This window comes from Amphiprion ocellaris, chromosome 6 (genome assembly GCF_022539595.1).
Source record: "Amphiprion ocellaris isolate individual 3 ecotype Okinawa chromosome 6, ASM2253959v1, whole genome shotgun sequence".
Classification (NCBI taxonomy): Eukaryota; Metazoa; Chordata; class Actinopteri; family Pomacentridae; genus Amphiprion; species Amphiprion ocellaris.
Genome location: NC_072771.1, coordinates 30,614,191 through 30,632,283, shown reverse-complemented (window position 1 = coordinate 30,632,283; position 18,093 = coordinate 30,614,191). Strand labels below are relative to the sequence as shown.

Here is an 18,093-nt window from a genome sequence, read left to right as displayed (position 1 = left end):
CGCAAAAAAAGGCCATAGTATACTATGTCGAAAAAAAAATGCGATTTTTCAACATGTTGTAAAAACATGCCATATGATGAAATAATGTTAAGGAGGCCGTGAAAAACACTCCAGAAAGGTTTTCTTTCAAAAAACAAATCATCAAGTATTTTGGCGCAAAAAAACGCCATAGTATACTATGTCGAAAAAAAAGCGCGATTTTTCAACATGTTGTAAAAACGTGCCATGTGATGACATAATGTAAAGGAGGCCATGAAAAACACTATGGTAAGGTTTTCTTTGAAAAAAAAAATCATCATGAATTTTGGCGCAAAAAAAGGCCATAGTATACTATGTCGAAAAAAAAATGCGATTTTTCAACATGTAAAAACATGCCATATGATGAAATAATGTTAAGGAGGCCGTGAAAAACACTCCAGAAAGGTTTTCTTTCAAAAAACAAATCATCAAGTATTTTGGCGCAAAAAAATGCCATAGTATACTATGTCGAAAAAAAGCACGATTTTTCAACATGTTGTAGACACGTGCCATATGATGAAGTAATGTAAAGAAGGCCGTCAAAAACACTATGGAAAGGTGTTCTTTGAAAAAAAAACATGAATTTTGGCACAAAAAAACGCCATAGTATACTATGTCGAAACAAAAATGCAATTTATCAACATGTTGTAAAAACGTGCCATGTGATGAAATAATGTAAAGGAGACCGTGAAAACCACTCCAGAAAGGTTTTCTTTGAAAAAAAATCATCATGAATTTTGGCGCAAAAAAAGGCCATAGTATACTGTCGAAAAAAAAGCTCGATTTTTCAACATGTTGTAAAAACGTGCCATATGATGAAATAATGTAAAGGAGGCCGTGAAAAACACTCCAGAAAGGTTTTCTTCAAAAAAAAAAATCATGAATTTTGGTGCAAAAAATCTCCATAGTGTACTGTCGAAAAATGTCATTTTTCAACATGTTGGAAAAATGTGCCATATGATGAAATAATGTAAAGGTGGCCGTGAAAAACACTATGGAAACATTTTCTTTGAAAAAAAATCACCATGAATTTTGGCGCAAAAAAAGGCCATAGTATACTGTCGAAAAAAAAGCTCGATTTTTCAACATGTTGTAGACACGTGCCATATGATGAAGTAATGTAAAGAAGGCCGTCAAAAACACTATGGAAAGGTGTTCTTTGAAAAAAAAATCATGAATTTTGGCACAAAAAAACGCCATAGTATACTATGTCGAAACAAAAATGCAATTTTTCAACATGTTGTAAAAATGTGCCATGTGATGAAATAATGTAAAGGAGACCGTGAAAACCAGAAAATTAAAAATCTGACCTTTTTTCGTTTCTGTCTCTTACTGATTTTACTTTCTTGTTATTCTATCTATAAAACGAAAATCAAAGCATTTTAAAAAAAAAATCGTATATCCCTTTTTGATCATGAAAAGGAAAAACACCTTGTATTTCAATTTTAATTTTTGTATTTTAAAACGAAAATCAAATAACCACTCGTTTTTTGTTTTTCAATACCTGTTTCAGAACAGAAAATCCAATTACCAGATCCGTACACGGACCAAAATGACATGACAGCAAAATAATTACCTAAGCACAATTTATGAATATTATTAGTATCATAGATTTTGTGAGTCAAGTGAATGTGTGTTACCTTATTATACATTAAATTATAAGAGTATTATTCCCGATGCATCAGTGAATAAAAAGCATTTTACTGCTGTAGTTAGTCAGGGACGGGGGTAATTATGTTGTTTCATCTATAGCAACACATCATATTGCACAAGATTATTTAGGTTTCGTTTGTGAAATTTTAATCTGTTAAGCACAGTGTTACAGTGTGTTGCAGTAGAAGCATAGTAACTGTTATGTAAAAAGCGAGTACCTCAAAGTTGTACTCAGGAGCAAAATACGTGCATAGATTTAATTATTTATGATTTATGATTTTAATTGTACTGATTATAATCCCTCGCTGTACTTCTGATTTTATGCTGCTTTTCACTTCAACGTCACTACATGTTTGGAAAGTTGCAGTTCTTCTTAAGATACTTAAAATGTTATTATAAAATACGAAATATGTACTACTTTCACAAGGAAAGACAATCTGACAGAATACAATCAGTAAAAAATTGTGAGTTCGACAATGTCACATAATTAATATTGTGCCCCTTTTCAACACATTTGTGAAAAACCTACATATACAAATAACGTGTCTTTTAATGTTTCAGCTCAAAACACTGCAACAATAGCAAATTTTACCATGACTATGTTACCCCGGTTTTAGCGCTGCTCTAAATGAGCTGTTTCAGTGTCTGTAGCTATAAGTGCTTTTACCGCCTCCTTCAGAAAGAAGACTCTCTCTGTGACTGATTGACAGATGTCAACAAATGTCAGACCACGACTTTTTGCTGTTTTTTACTTTCTTTCTGAGCAGTTGTTTTACATGGCACAGTAGTTGTTTCTAACTTGTGTATGGTGAGATTGTCAGACAACATTATAGTTATGAAATCAGTACTTAAGCGGTGCAGAGCAGGAACCTGGAGATGGCTATGAGGTGACTGCTAGTTAACATGTGGTCTCTATGGACTGCGTATCAGCCTCTATTTCATATTCATTCTGTGGTCTGTCAAACAGAGACAGAAAATCTGGAAATGAGAACAGCTTCATTGGGAATTTGGCTGTATTAAAAAACGTATATGTGAGCACAGAGAGCAGGAGAGAAGCATATATAACACTGAGTTAAAACACGGTAACCAGCCCAGACCTTGTTCACTGGTTGCAAATAAAATTGAAAGTTTCCACCTTTTCTGAAAGTCCCTCAGTGTTAAGAGTCTCCATGTAGCTCTGTTGTGTGAGTCGGGGGTATTTTCACAGCTTTTATTTTATACTTCCACATTCTTATGACATTCAAAGCTATTTTTACCATTTGGTATCTTTAAAGTATTGCTTACATGCATCAGAATAACATAATATATAAACTATCCAACTTCTGCACTTTTTTGAGGTTAAAGTTTGAATGCAGGACTAACAATTGAGCATTTTCTATGGGAGATTATAGCATTAACTTCCATTATGGAATAGTTGTTAAACTATAATGCCTAACAATAATATAATATTATATAATCAAATAATCATCAGAACAATAGCATAATATTGAATCTACAGTTATTAGATTAAATGTAACATCAGTCCCTTGCATGAGTGGCAGTATGACACTTCAAAGGTTTGGCTGATTTAACCAGTTGAACACCTTAAAGAAACCTTCTGGTGAATCCTGCACATCTGATCAATGTTTGCTCTGATCAGGAGACTCCTATTGATAGAGATGCTGAAACCTCATTACCTCCGTGGTCGCACTCAGAGGAGGGAGGAGCAGCTCTGCATCGGCAGACGGCTGTCGTAGCGTGATTGCAGCCTCACGATAGGCCCAAAACTCCCACTACCGCTTCCCTGTCCAGTGATGCCTTCAGATGCCCCTCGGAAATTCAACATGTAGCCAAGACAAAGAGAATTTCACAGATATTCATATTATAACACCCAGAATAAATGACTAATAATGATCACACCAAATCTGCTGACAACAAAACACTGAAAATTCAATCAATTTCTTAAAGATAGCGTATCTAAATACAGCAACTTACAATAAATGAATAAAATGTGCTTTGCTTGTCACTAGGCTACCTGTTGCCATATTCTTTAAGTTATTTTAATGATAAGTGAAGAGTTAGCAGATATCCCACTGTGAGGCTGTGAAACAAGAAAATGTATTTTTAATATCTACTATCTAATATATTTATAATATTCTGTAACAAAACACGTTACATGGAAGAACAATGGTTTTACTTTTACAAGCAGTAAAATAATATCTGCTTGCAAGAATGTTAAACACATGATTGCAACAACAAATAAGAGACCCAGGATTATTTTGCAAAAATATTTTTGCTTTGGTGCAAGTTGGTAAAAATGAACAAACAAATCAACCAAAAAAAAATCTTATTGTGTTATTCATAATGTAGTCGAATGAAAGCCTTGGACAGAAGTCTTACAGCCTACAAAACTCTTAAACTGACTCCAGAACGCTGAAAAGTCAGGCAATTTGAGATCTCAATTATGAGACAATTTTCATTGGGTTTTGATCTTTTTAAATTGTTTTGTGTTTTTGTCTGCTTGTTTTGTTCAAACCATGAATGCATACATACATTACTTCTTGAGAGTAAATAAAATACTTTAATTATTATTACTTGTGCATCACTGCGGAAAAAAAAGGGTTGACAGTGTGGTTTGAAATAAAAATATTAATTACTAATTTAAATATTAAGGGGAAAACCTGTTATTGTATAAAACACAACTGTACCTGACTGAATTTAAAAAAAAAAAAAGCTTAGACTCTAGAATACTGCAAATTTACCTGATTAAAATTATATATAATGATTAAAATCCTACAATATTATTTAAATGCAATAAAAATGCATATGAGAATTTTTTCTGTAAACATTTATATTTCTTCTAGAAGGAAAAAAATGATTGTATCTGTGCACTGTGTGCATTGTGTGCTGCTCTTTTTCTTTTCTGGCACTATTTCTTGTATTCGTTGCTGTAACATCTAAAATACAAAGGTACAATGCAAAATTAAATAGTAACGTTAAAGGGCTACAATATCATATGATACACACTTATCTGACTAAATGAAATATTAAGGTTTTTACCCTACAGTGTTATTAATAATAGACTTTTGAAGTGACAATGTTAAAGGATCCAGTTTCATATTGACCCTCTGAGCGTCACGTAAGGTCGCGGGACTCCTTTTTCCGGGCTGTCCGTGAAGGCAGCATTAATAACAACGGGAGAGGAGCTGGTGTCACCGCTAATGTCTCATGTGAGGACAGGACGGTATTATGAGCTGAAGAAATCCCGCTGAGTTATGATGGTTTGTGAGCAGTCGACCGGGTGAGACGCTCTCTACGTGTGTGGTGGTGTTTTTAGATTAGATTTTGCCTTTAGTGGAGTGTTTTTCACCTAGAATAGGTTTGTTATTTTTACCTTTTTGGTAGGTTTAGGTGCTGGGACAGTCCCGGGAAAATGACACTGTGTTTTGATTTTTTACTGGAATAGAGAGATATGTGCGGCAGAACGGCTGCGTCTCGTCTCCTCTAAAAGTCAGAGCAGCTGGAACAATCAGAACGGGGGATTTTTAACAAAAACAGACGCCAGACGGAGAAGAAAAAGGAGCCGCAACATGTTTGAAGTCTCCGGGATCCCACTCATCCTGCTGGACGCTACCTGCCTTATCCTCGGTATGTAAATCCTCACCCTAACGGACTTTCTAATCCGTTTGTGTATCACAGCTCTGTAGGTTTCTTTGGTATGAAACATGATTTAAAGGCAGTGAGGGAAAGAAATAAAATATGTTGAGCAAACTTAAAGCAAATCCATTCAAATGATCTGCATGTAAATACTCTTAGGAAGGTTGGAGGATTTTAGGGAACCTGGCAGGAAAATGGAAAAAGGAGCCACAGTCACACCCTGTGCGTTTTTTTTTCCAAGCAAAGCTGTATTTTTAGCTCACTCTTTGGAATGTAATCACAGCACAGAGGCACGCAGCAGCTCTGCCCAGTCTATCTGACAATACTGCAGTATTGTCAGATAGACTGCTGGAAAAGAGCTTTTTTTTAAAATAAAAAAAAAATCACATCTTTAAAGAAGTAAACTTGGAAATAAACTAAGCAGATGGACTTTTGCCCTGTTAGATAAGGACAAGTCTCGAAAGTCTGTGAAGTCCTGTGATTAATCTGTTGCTTAGTCAGTTTTGTGGTTGTCTGTGTTGTAGATACGCCAGACATGTTTTGAAGCTGGCATCAACTTCCTGATTTCCTGTTTCAGTTGCTCAAAGGCTAAAATGGGTCTTAGTGTACGGGTAATTAAAACCTCTTCTTACTCAACAGCAGAAATATCACTGTGCAAAAACACTCCAATACAAGTTAAAATGCTGATTTCTTTAGTGGAATCACAAATGAAAGGTATTTTAACCCTCCTGTTGTCTTAAAGTTTGAAAATGTGGGGGGAAAAAATTCTCAGTGAAACTTCTGCTGTCCACATTTTCAGGATTTTAGGGACATCTTTGAACATTTTTTTGGTGAGAAAAAAAGAAATGTTAAAAATGTTTCTTAAGAACATTCACAAATGTTCTTAAAGAAAATATTAGAAGTTTTACTGATATATATGTAATCACTTCAGATATTTTTAGGATTTTTTTGAAAATATTTACAGGAATTTTCTTGCCAAATTTGGAATTTTTTCAAAAATAAATCTTTTAAGGGAAACTTTTAAGAAATTATGGGAATTTTCTTCCTGGAGGTTTTGCAAATTTTCAGAAATTTGGGGAATTTTTTTTTGCTGAATTTCTGGATTTTTTTTCAGACAAGGAAACAATATTTTTTGGTGCCTGTAAATGAGGACAACAGGAGGGTTAACAATCTTATCTTATTCTATGTCCCACTATTGGGTCTTTATTACTGAGATGAGTGCATAAGCAACATTTTACTGTTGTATTTAGTGAAAGTGGATTTATCTGTACGTTTACATTTATATTAATGTGCAAAGTATATAATTATGCCTTTCAAATAAATGTTGGGAGTAAAATTGTATGCAGGAGTATGAAGTATCCCGAAATATGAAAAGTAATACTCAATTAAGGTAAAAATAAAAAACTAAAATGTTGCGGCAGGAGTATAGTAGGGGAGTAAATGTGCTTATTCATCTCAGTGAGGCCTTTTCCTCATTGCACCTCATCATATGCATGTCCCATTTGCCTATGACTGTTTTTTTCCTGCTTGTTTACATATTTGTTCAATGATGTTTGCATCTAGGTTGCTTTCTGGGAGTATTATCAGTCGTTTGTTTACTCGTCTCAGTTTTGGTAAAGGTTGTTTGAAGCATAATGTCACTGACAAAATCTGATACGTTGGACGAACTGACCGATTCAAGGCACAAAAAAAATGCTGCTGAAAGGAAGTTGCATGAAAATTTTCTTCTATATTCTGCACTAAGGAGTTACATTACTTGTCTGTTTTAAGTGACATAGTATTATTCAAAGCACCTTTCAACTTTTTGGTGATTTTTTTGGGGGAGATAGGATTTTACATATTATCATTTCATTGTGTTGTCTCCACCTGGTTGCATAAACCGACGTTGTCACATTTCAGTTAAATTACTTCAGCTTTTGGTCAAACAGTGGTTTGTATTATGAACATATATTGCACAACACTTACAGCAAGTGACACAACTGCAATATAAAGAGGATCTGACGGCACCAATACAGAGAATGTACACTCAGCAGCTTAACGTCATCAGAAAGTAAATATTAGAGATCAATAAAATATGGAAATTGTGGCAAATTATCAACCTGATGACTTCAGAGAGGAAAGAAAGAGTAAATAAAACTGCTCTTGTCATGCTTCTCTTTTCCTTGATGTCTCCTCTTTAGGTGCAAGACAGACAGTTAAATCCGGAAGTGACTTTAAAGCTTTGCTACATGAATAGACCAGAATAATCCCCTGATGTCATGAACAACCAGTTTCATTTTAATCAGAATTTGAAATGGTACCCATTATTGTAATTTGCCCTGCAGTGACTGTATGATAACTCATTTATCCTGAAAGCATCGGTACCAGTGATGGGATTTGGAAGACTGCCTGGTGTTGTATTACTATCCTCAGTTTAGCCAACAGCCTTTTTTCATTCAGATGCAAATAAAACAGAGTGAGAGGCAAGAGGAATAAATAACATGGAAAAAAAGCAAGTCAGAGCATGTATTACGTGTTCTGGTTATGTCTCTGTTATAAATATTAACCTCATGATGAATCTCCTCAGCCAGTTATACCTTCACTCTTCTGTTATCTAGAGCTTGATCTAAATACCAGATGCATGATTGGACAACTATTCCACATCTCTCTAGGTTGTCATACTTGTTTTTTGCAGTATTGTTCCACAGTAATTGAAGGCCTCAAGCATTTAACTTCATCACTGTGCAACGCAATGCCCTTGTGGCAGCACAGAGGGGAAAACCCACACTTTAGAAATTTAGAAAGCTTCTTCTTTAGAAGGGAAAATGCCTGCATCATCCTAATATATCTGATGTTTCCTGTGACTGTCATTACATGCATTTTACAACAGTAGCAGTGGCTCATCAGTCTGAGTATTTAGCTACTTGTACAATTATTTTAAGACATCAGAAGCTGCAATCTGTGAAAAAGGTGGAATCTATAATTGTCTTTATCTGCTTTTTTCTGCATTTTCACAGTCGGACTTCCATTTTTCACCCTCACCTCTCTACATAACCCTTTCAAACGGGGTTTCTTCTGTAATGATGACTCCATCAGATACCCCTTCAAAGAGGACACCATATCCCATGAACTGCTGGGAGGAGTCATGATCCCCTTCACAGTGATTGTAGTAAGTCAGCCTTCTCCTCCTGGCCTTTAAATGTCACCACAGGAAGAAGTATGACTGCTTTGTCTGTCAACCTGGATTTATCATTGTTTTCTTATGTCTTGTTTGACCTTTTCTGTCTCAGCTCATCTGTGGCGAGTGCCTTTCTGTTTATTTGTCCCGCATCAAGAACCAGTCTTTGGGGACCAAGTATGTTTCATGCATCTACAAAGCATTGGGGAGTTACTTATTTGGAGCGGCAGCTAATCAGTCTCTAACCGACATAGCCAAGTACTCCATCGGTCGCCTGCGACCAAACTTCCTGGCTGTATGCAAGCCAGTGTGGGATCGAATCAACTGCAAAGCTGGTGGATACATTGCAAACTTCACCTGCACTGGAGACAAGTTCCAGATAGATGAGTCCAGGTAAATGAAATACACGAGTCACTCCTAAAATTCCCAACTTATTTCACTTCCTTTGACTAAATCATGATGTTAAAAGCGTTGTGTAAATGCTGCAGTGGCAACGTGTTTAATTATTAGAAATCAGAATCTAAAACAGCAAAATAATCTTTTACTTTCAAGCTGGCAATCTTTAAAGTTATATTATAATCAGTCTTAGTATTGCAGCTTCATTAAATTTAGGCATTTGGATGAGACAGACTCAAGCCAGTGCTGTATGCCGACATATCCTGGTTTCTATATTCTGTAGTGTTGCTCAAGCTGGGAAATCCTGCACATGGCAACATACCTTTTATTGATCATTACTGTATCAACGGCCACATAATTGAGTAACCATGTACTCAACATGTTTTACAAATGAGTCAAGGAAAATACATTTACAAAAACCTACCAAATATTATATATATTATATAAATTAACTAAAAAAAGTTAATAAAATGTGTAGTATTGGCCCCCAGTTTCAGGTTTCTCTTAAAAAGCTCAAACCAAGATAAATCTGAAGACACGTTTTTCTTTTCAAATTAGTGTAGTCCCCCTTTAATTTAACTCTAAATATACACCATGCTCCCTTCTTTATATATCAAAAATGTGCTATTTTTTAATGATAAAAAGTAACTTCATTAGGCTGAATGTAACTCAGTATCTCGTTTGTCTTTCGTAGACTCTCCTTTTTTTCTGGTCATTCATCCTTCTCTATGTACTGCATGCTGTTCCTTGCCGTAAGTACATATGCTTCAAAAACTATTTAAACTGTAAATTTAGCCTTCATTTGAGTTCATATCTTTGCGCCTTTCTGCTTTACTTCATGTAGCTAGTGTCATATTTTAATGCAGGCAACTTTAATTGTGACTTTTTTTATGCTGTTGTCAAAAAGTTAATGTAATATAAACGGCATAAATCCTTTCAGCAACACCTGTACTGTAAATATTGGAATTGATAATGTAATCTGTATGCTTAGGTGTGATCCTACAACATTTTTTGTTCCTAGTATTTATTCATTTTCTCTGTCTGACTTCTGCAGCTGTACATTCAAGCTAGACTAAAGTCTGAGTGGTCGAGGCTTCTGCGTCCCACCATCCAGTTCTTCCTGATTGCGACTGCAGTGTATGTTGGTCTGTCCAGAGTGTCTGACTACAAACACCACTGGAGTGATGTGCTGGCTGGCCTCCTGCAGGGAGGTTTAGTGGCTGTTCTCACAGTAAGTTTCATCAAAAGGAGTGATATGACTAAGCAAGACATCATGCATTTTTAAAGTGCTATTGTCACAATATGCGAACAAGAAAAGCACTCAGAGAGCGCAGTACTCCGCCAAGGCTGCTCAGCTGTTGTATGATTTCTGACAGATGAAATCTTTAAACAATTCGTGGTCCGCAGCGGTTGATTAGTAGTAGGATCGCAATCATGTGATCCTCAGCAGGCAGCTGATGTAGTGCTAACTCCATATAAGGCACATTTAGAATCATAGATTTTGCTTTTAAATTGAGGCTAAATCCCAGATTGAGATACAGTTTCCACTTTTTCTTCATCAATCAGGCATAACATTATGACCACCTGCCTAATATTGTGTTGGTCCCCTTCATGCTGCTAAAACTCCTCTGACCCAGTGGGGCATGGACACAGGACCTCTGGGGATGTCGTGGGATGATGGCAGTGAATCCTGTGGGTACTGTGGGTTGCAGGGTGGGACCTACCAAGATGTGAAATAGAAGTGAAATATTCAAACCAAGATTTTATATTTTAATGGCTTTACCATCCAAATCAAATGCAAATACATCAGATATCCTGCGTCTTGGTTTATACATATTTCCCCGAAATCAGCCAGACACATTGGGATCTGTGGAAAACTTTGGGTCACTACTAGAATTTCAAAACAATTTCTAATGACAGACACCAGAAAATCAGTAAAGTCAACTCAGATAAATATTAAGCCATAACCGCACTTAATATTGCCAAAACCTGAAATGTGAAGTATTAAATGTTTTGTATGTGTGGTGTGTTGTTTTTCTTTTCCATTTTGCAATCTTTCCTTCTCTTTGTAATCTTTTTGTAGTTCATTAAGGAGGGTTATTTATTAACCCTTATACCTCAGACTTGATGCACTTCACTGTTTTTTACTACAATGACAAATAAAGATATTCTATTGTATTGTATTCTACTCTATATTCTAAATGTCGATATAAACAAGGAATTTTGCACAGAACTGCATGTTGTCAGAATGCTTTTATCCATCTTCATTGCAGCAGGATGTGTTTTGATTTCGTTTCTGTTTTCTGCAGGTGTTCTGTGTCTCCAACTTCTTTGCGCAGCCAGTGGAGCCGGTGGTGTCACAGGAGGAAGAACAGTCGCACACCAGTTTACAGGAAAACCCTTCCAATGGGAACCACTATGGCAGCACTGAATGAACCTAAGGCTTCACAGACTAAACTATGCTGAGCATCGCCTCCCTCCCTTAAAAATAGTCACAGAGAGCCTAAAACACATCAGTGAACTGCGAATCTTACATTAACTGCTGGCTGTTTGTATGCAACACGGTCATCACTGCAGCCTGCACGCTTTAGCTGCTACCTGGTGTGGTCAGTGAACTTGATTACGAGAAGAAAAGTGCACTACACAAGACATTACTTGCACTTCACTGAGATATAAAGAAGCAGAAGAAGTGGTTTCTGCCGAGTTTTGGTCAAATCCAACATAATACAGTTTATTCTGGAGGGACAAAACAAAATACAGCATGTTGGGTTTACTTTAGGAAAAGTTGCGCTTTTTTTTTTTTTTTTTTTTTTTTTTATACAGTGTGGGCTTGTTGGAAATTTGGTTACTAGTGTATATTGGTCTGTTGCTGCCATCACGAATGAATGAATGAAATTCTTTTTGCCCAGAATATAATGAGCGTCTGTGTGCGCATTGCAAGCAGGCTTATAGAGGCCGGGTACCTGTGAATAAGAAAACCAAGACTGTCCTTAAAATGGAGACTGGACTCAGAAATAATATATTTTATGTTCATTTTTGCCTTAGATTTGTGCTGCTACCTGCTGTTACGTCACTTCCCTGATATAATTTTATGTATGGAAAATATAATTGATTTTTCTTTTGTTTTTTTATATAGTCTGTATAAAATTCCTATTTTTTGTTCATACAGATGCTTTGAACAGTGAAAAGTGAGACAAATAAAGAGAATGCTCATTTGCTACTTTGATACAAAGAAGGAAATGATTTAAGTGTGTTTTTTGATGTGGAAAATACACAAGGCAGATATAATGAAACTGAATGTTGCTGATTTTACAGGAAGACATAACTCGTGCTGCAGCAGAGGAGCTGATTTGTCTTTTTTCAGTAAATATAAGGACTGCAGAGTAATCTTAGGCAGCAAGGAAGACAAACCTGACGGACTATGACTCCGAAAGTCTCAGAAACGCGGCATTGAAACAAAGGTTCTTGCAAATAAAATTCAGCTTTGGGCAGAGATTCACTGTCTGTGTGGGCCGACCACAGAAACCACTTCTTTAATTGCTGAACATGTTTGTTTTCAAAGTGGTATCATGGATAAAGACAGCACTGAGTATGTTTATGTTCAGACAGTCACATGTTCTTCTCTCTTGGCTGCAGATTGTTGAAGATAGAGGATGTGCATTAGAGTTGAAATCCTGTTACACTAAGAGAATTACGTGTACGCTGAGGAGTGGTTTAGTACTCAGTAGCAGCAAAAGGCCACGCTAATATCAGCTTAAATGTATAACTGTAGTTGTTTGGTTTGTGGCCCTGAATGTTTGGAGTTGAATTATGGCATGAACATGAACATTAAGCTGCTAGCTGTGCTTTCAGGGCAATTATGATTCTACTTTACTCATTATGCAGAGTTCTGCAATAAACTAAATACATCCCAACAAAGGCTAATGACAGGAAAAGCCTACTTTACATCCATTAGTTATAACTGCTTAATCCTGTTGAAGGCTGTGGGTGTTGGATCCACGCCCTGGACAGGTCTTCAGCCCATCACACATCCCAGCAGAAAGAGACAAAAAACCATGCACGCTCACAATTACAGCCAGTTTACAATCACAAATTAAACTACCCTGCTTGTCTTTGCAGAGAAACCCCTCAGAGGCAGGTCTGAACCCAGAATCTTCTTCCTGCTGTGCTGCTCCTGTTCTACTGTGACAACATGTCAGACAACAAATTCAATAATGAAATCCATAACAACAACAGTGGATTCCTGGAACAGTTCAGACTAGTTTGCAGTAAAATTAGATAAATGAAAGGTCAACAATAAAGCTGTGTTCATGCCATATTGACAGTAACACAATTACATTACAATTTTTAAATAGAATGGTCACCAGAGGGAAGCCCAGATTTTTTTGACATCTCATTAAATCTTAGCACTTAGCGTGTGCAACAGACGTAAGCAGAGCCCGGTGTAATAAAACTTTAATGGCACGATTCAAAATTTGATACTCTCTCAACAACTGCATTATTTCTGAGCTGACATGTAGTGTGTCTTGTGGACGGTCAAAAACAAAATACTTTAGGAAAAGTATATTGAAAATACAGGTCCCAAAGTAGAAACTCAATGCAATAAAAGTGAATCATTGAAACTAATGTGAGTATATCTGTAATTTTCAATCAGCCTAACTGCACGGACACAGTTATAAAATGATATGTGAACACTAGAACTTTTTCAGCTTTGGACCGATGGGCTATACGTAACTGCATGTCTGCATCATGGCTCCACACAATGAAGAGTTGCAAGAGGAACTGAAAAATCTGATTGCGAAACTTTGTACAAAGAGGGAAAAGGATAGAGGAAGATTTGCAAACAACTAAAAATCAGTCAAAACACAGCTGCAGCTGTAATCGGGAGGTATAGATTAAACCGCAGTACCACTAATCAGAGCTGCATTAGCCGTCATCCTAAAATGGCAGCATAGACAATCTAGCTCTGAAAAACAGAGATGGCAAGTACTCAGGACAGGGGTGATCAGTGACACGTTTCTGTGATAGCTCAGATAGTATGGAGAGTGCATAATGTCAAACTCTGTGGACATAGTCCAAGAAAAATACATGCTTGGTTGCTGTTAGGTACAAAACTCCAAGGCAAAACTTTGCTGAGGAAAATGAAAAGTCACCTGACATATTGAGAGCACATTCTTTGGTAAGATTAAGTCAAGAAAATTAGGGCTGCAGGGAATGCATCGTCCTGACAGTGACACACAGAAGGGACAATGTGATGATTTGGGACTGCATGAGTGTGCAAAATATTTCATAGATTGCCAGTAGACATACCAAACACTGGCTGATGAGATGATTCCCAATCTGCAGAAGCTCAGCAGAAGAACAGCATTCCAGAATAATAACAATCCAAAGCACACTGACAAAATCCCACAAGAGTTTCTGAAGCAGAGAAAAGTGAAAACTATGTCCTGACCAAGTACGTTGCTTGACTTGAGTCCAGTAGAACATCTTAGTGGTATTTTAAAGAGAAAAGCAGAGCACCACAACCCCTAAAAAAAGAGCAGTTGAAAAAAATATTCCTTGATGAATGGCAGAACATCCCTCGACAAATTAACACACTTAACCGCACCATGCAGCGGAGGATTGAGTCTGTCATAAAAAAGTAACGACAACTGTATTGACTTTTGCTGCATTCCTACTTTGGGGCTTTTTATTTTCAATACAGTAATCTCAACTGTTAGTTTTAATTTTTAGATATGAGCTAATATCTACTGTTGCACTTAGAAATAATGCATTTCCTGTAAAGACATGCTCACATTTAAGTGATCTGATTTCATAGGGGAGGTTCCCCAGTGGATTGATGGTTAGCATTTTCACCTTGCAGCTAAAAGATCCCCGGTTCTGCGTGTTCTCTGTGTGTAGCGGCCCCTTGGATTCACTCAGCAAGACGCAGAGTTTCAAACGGGTGTTGATTTATTCTCACTCTTGACCAGCACCATGTACCATAAACACCATGAAAACTACAGAATTAAACAGAATACAAAATGCCTCACTGTAGTATCACAAACAATTCACATATAAATCATGTTCACATCCAATACAAATAAACGCAACTCATCTGATAATAATGCATATTTAACATTTTCATACCTCATTCCGCCGTTCCAAGGGCGCTAATTTAAGTGTTAGCCATCAGCTAGCATGCTCTCCAGCTCGATATACACACACACACGTCGCTGTTCAGAGCTACGAATACAGGATAATGAGGTAAATCACAATGTAAACCTTTCCTTAATACAGTTCAAACAGATAAATGTGATATATAACTACTGTTTTTAGACAGCTTTTACCGTTTCTCCGATGATGCGTGAGCACAACGTTGTTTAGACAAAGAAACAGGAAGTTCGGTGTCACAAAAACCGCAGAAGAAGAAGAAACGCGCGGTGGCACTGCAGGACTACAGTGTCTTCTTAATACATAAACAATATTGTGCAGGAGAATAATAATACAATTTATCAGACATTTACACTGTGTATTTGTGGGTTTTCTCTGGGTTCCCCGGCTTCCTCCGGTCCAAAAACATGCTGAGGTTGACTGATGATTGTAAATTGTCCGTAGGTGTGAATGTGACTGTGATTGCCCTGTGATAGACTGTGGAGCTGTCCAAGGTGTCCCTTGCCTTCGCCCTAAGTCAGCTGGGATAGACTCCAGCTGACCTGCGACCCTAAAGAAGATTAAACAGTGTATAGATAATGGATGGACGGATTTCACAGGGGTGTACTCACTTGTGACATACTGTATATCTGGTTTATGAATCACAGAAAGACTCCAGACTGCTGCCTGAGTATCCGTGAGCTTTGTTATACATACATCCTACAGTTTCAGCCTGCTGTCCTCAGCAAAATTCCCACTTTCAGTTCCTTCTCACTTGTCACGCTCAATATTCACAATTATGTCCCTGGTGCCTCAGCTGTGAATTTTTAGGAATGTGTTGATAAATTTTTTTAAATTCCTTCGGAGAAACTTACCATTGTCTCTCTATTGACTACGCTGCTGAACAAATTTGATTTTGAAGCACTTTTTTGTTCACATTTAGGTCATAGGCTTTATCTCAGAGTAACATGAATAGGTGTTTTATAGACTGCGTCCCTGTAAATAAACCAGAGGTATGCATGTGGTACTTGGTAGGGTATAGTTGGTTTTCAATGCTGAAATGTTCTGGATAGATTGCAGCATATATGAAAACAACAACAACAACCCAAGAGAAAGACTATTTCTGCTATATAATACATAGAATAATCACAAAATTATTGCTGATTTCAAGTGTATTTGGCCGTTGAAAAAATGCTTGTCTTGTCGAGGCATCACTTCTCACCGATCATGCTGTCCGTAGCTCCACAGAGCTCTCTCTTGTTGTCACGTTGACCTCCACAATAGTCCTTATTGAAAGCAGCTCCATTCACTCTCAGTCACATGCCTCACTTTATCTTGCCAGGCGCTGATGCTACCAGAGAAACAAGAGACTCAGAACGCAGTGTGCAATGACAACTTGCAACGAATAGTCACAGAAATAATTATCTTGTTTGATACATTGACTTTCAATAATACTGCAGCTTCTCAAATAACCTCATGCTGGGATCTGTGGGATTTGAAGAGAACCTAAATACAAAAGGAAGACAACCCATTATTAACCAAACAAACAAACAGAAAATGGGGAAATACTTAATGCAAATTAGACCCTTAGTGGTTTTGAACTCCACCTATGAGACACTAAAGCCTCAGATGAAGAAATGCAAGAACAAAGTGCTCCACTGCAACAACTTTACCCATCTCATCTTGTTCCTGTTTTAGAGGAGACAAATAAAAAGGGAAGAGGAACAAAATAACAGACCACGAGAGAGAGGGAGACAAAATATGGGCTTTTAGAGATGAGAAATCTGGTCTATGTGAAGCATTGTGGACTTGACAGATAAGGATGTGTGCATGTTGTCCCTCCTGGTGAGACAATAATAACTGGTGGTACGTGGTGGTACTTGGAGGCAATGAAAATGTTCCTATTCACATTAGCAGCCATTGTTTATTTTCTAACACAATTTCAAGTTTCTCATATAATAATTATCATAACAATTATTATGTACATTTTATTATCAGATCACTTGCATGTAATAAAATGTAAACTATTTTATTTATTTATACTGTATTTGTCTCTGTTAATGTGGAAATAATTGACAATTTTGACAGTCTTCCCTATATAATTTCAGCAATTTCAATTATTACAGTGACTTTTCTAATAAGATAAAATAAAAGTAGGGAAACCATTAGTGAACCAGGAGAGAAGGGTTTATTTAGGTCAATTAAAAAAACACCACATTCCTTACTGCTGTTGGCTCTTCTTGTAACTGGGCCCAAAGGTCAAAAGAAGCTTTTGTAGGTTAATGGGTCAGTACCCCAGAGCTACTGTTGAACCTTCAGCTAGATTCTTTATCTCAGTCTAATTTAAGGCATCTGTGGCCACCTACTGGACATGAATGATAAACAAACGGCACACAACAGGCTATCAATTACAGTTTGTAAGTGTTAAGTTATATGCTGAGAAATAAAGCTGAAATAAGGAAAAATAATTATCTATATCACTAAATGCTTTTTCCTTTGTTTTTAAAAATCCTATCACTTTCAGTTTTTAAGCAAAATAAAACTGTTTCCCAGTTTGTTAAATGTGAAGGTTTGCTTCTTTTGTTTAAAACACACATCTTCTCAGTGTTTTTTATTTTGTACATAGTAGATTAACACCGAAGACATCAGAACTATAAAAGAACACACATAGAATTATGTTGTAAACAAAGAAGTGTTAATCTTCAATATTAATCTACAATGCAACAAAACAAATAAAAAGCCTTAAATGAGAAGGTGTGTCCCAACTTTTGACTGGTAGTGTATATAAATACATAAGGTAACGTTCTGAAGAAAACAAGCAACTGCCGTTTTAGTTTTAGGAAATTTTGATGAGCTTCTATTCACTTTTTTTCCCCTCTATTTCAAAAACAAAATTATTAACTAAAGTATGTCATTGATAAGTAATAAATAATTGCAACCTTAAAAATGTTGCATTATCTTTAACAAAAAGAACTTTTCTATTCAAATGTATTAAGTGCACGAATATGCTTTGAATTATAGAATTTAGGTAGTTTTAAGGATAGTAAAAATATTATTTTGTGGTCTCAGACAAGACAGGACAAAATGGTTTTGGTTTGTGA

General features: G+C 36.6%; 1 protein-coding gene and 1 long non-coding RNA gene across 2 annotated transcripts in view; one reads left to right on the top strand and one right to left on the bottom strand.

Moving 5' to 3' along the window:
- The window catches only part of LOC129349200 (uncharacterized), a 16,640-nt gene extending 8,329 nt beyond the window's left edge, over positions 1-8,311 (bottom strand). The window contains exon 1 of the long non-coding RNA XR_008602099.1: positions 3,348-8,311. This is a non-coding gene — a long non-coding RNA (uncharacterized LOC129349200). The remainder of the gene's footprint in view (positions 1-3,347) is intronic.
- On the top strand, positions 4,825-12,103 carry LOC111573484 (phospholipid phosphatase 1-like). The gene is made up of 7 exons (XM_023277674.3): positions 4,825-4,951; positions 5,117-5,298; positions 8,304-8,455; positions 8,577-8,857; positions 9,555-9,612; positions 9,915-10,091; positions 11,170-12,103. The coding sequence occupies exons 1-7, from the start codon at positions 4,926-4,928 to the stop codon at positions 11,293-11,295; spliced, it is 1,002 nt and encodes a 333-aa protein (XP_023133442.1). The 5' UTR covers positions 4,825-4,925; the 3' UTR covers positions 11,296-12,103.
- Positions 12,104-18,093: the final 5,990 nt, after the last annotated feature.

What these genes read in the sequence shown, in the direction of transcription:
- LOC111573484 (XM_023277674.3), top strand. Translation starts at nt 4,926, where the DNA reads ATGATGGTTTGTGAGCAGTCGACCGG. An exon ending in ACTGCATGCTGTTCCTTGCC is followed by an intron (nt 9,613 to 9,914) that starts GTAAGTACATAT and finishes TGACTTCTGCAG; the next exon opens with CTGTACATTCAAGCTAGACT. An exon ending in GTTTAGTGGCTGTTCTCACA is followed by an intron (nt 10,092 to 11,169) that starts GTAAGTTTCATC and finishes TGTTTTCTGCAG; the next exon opens with GTGTTCTGTGTCTCCAACTT.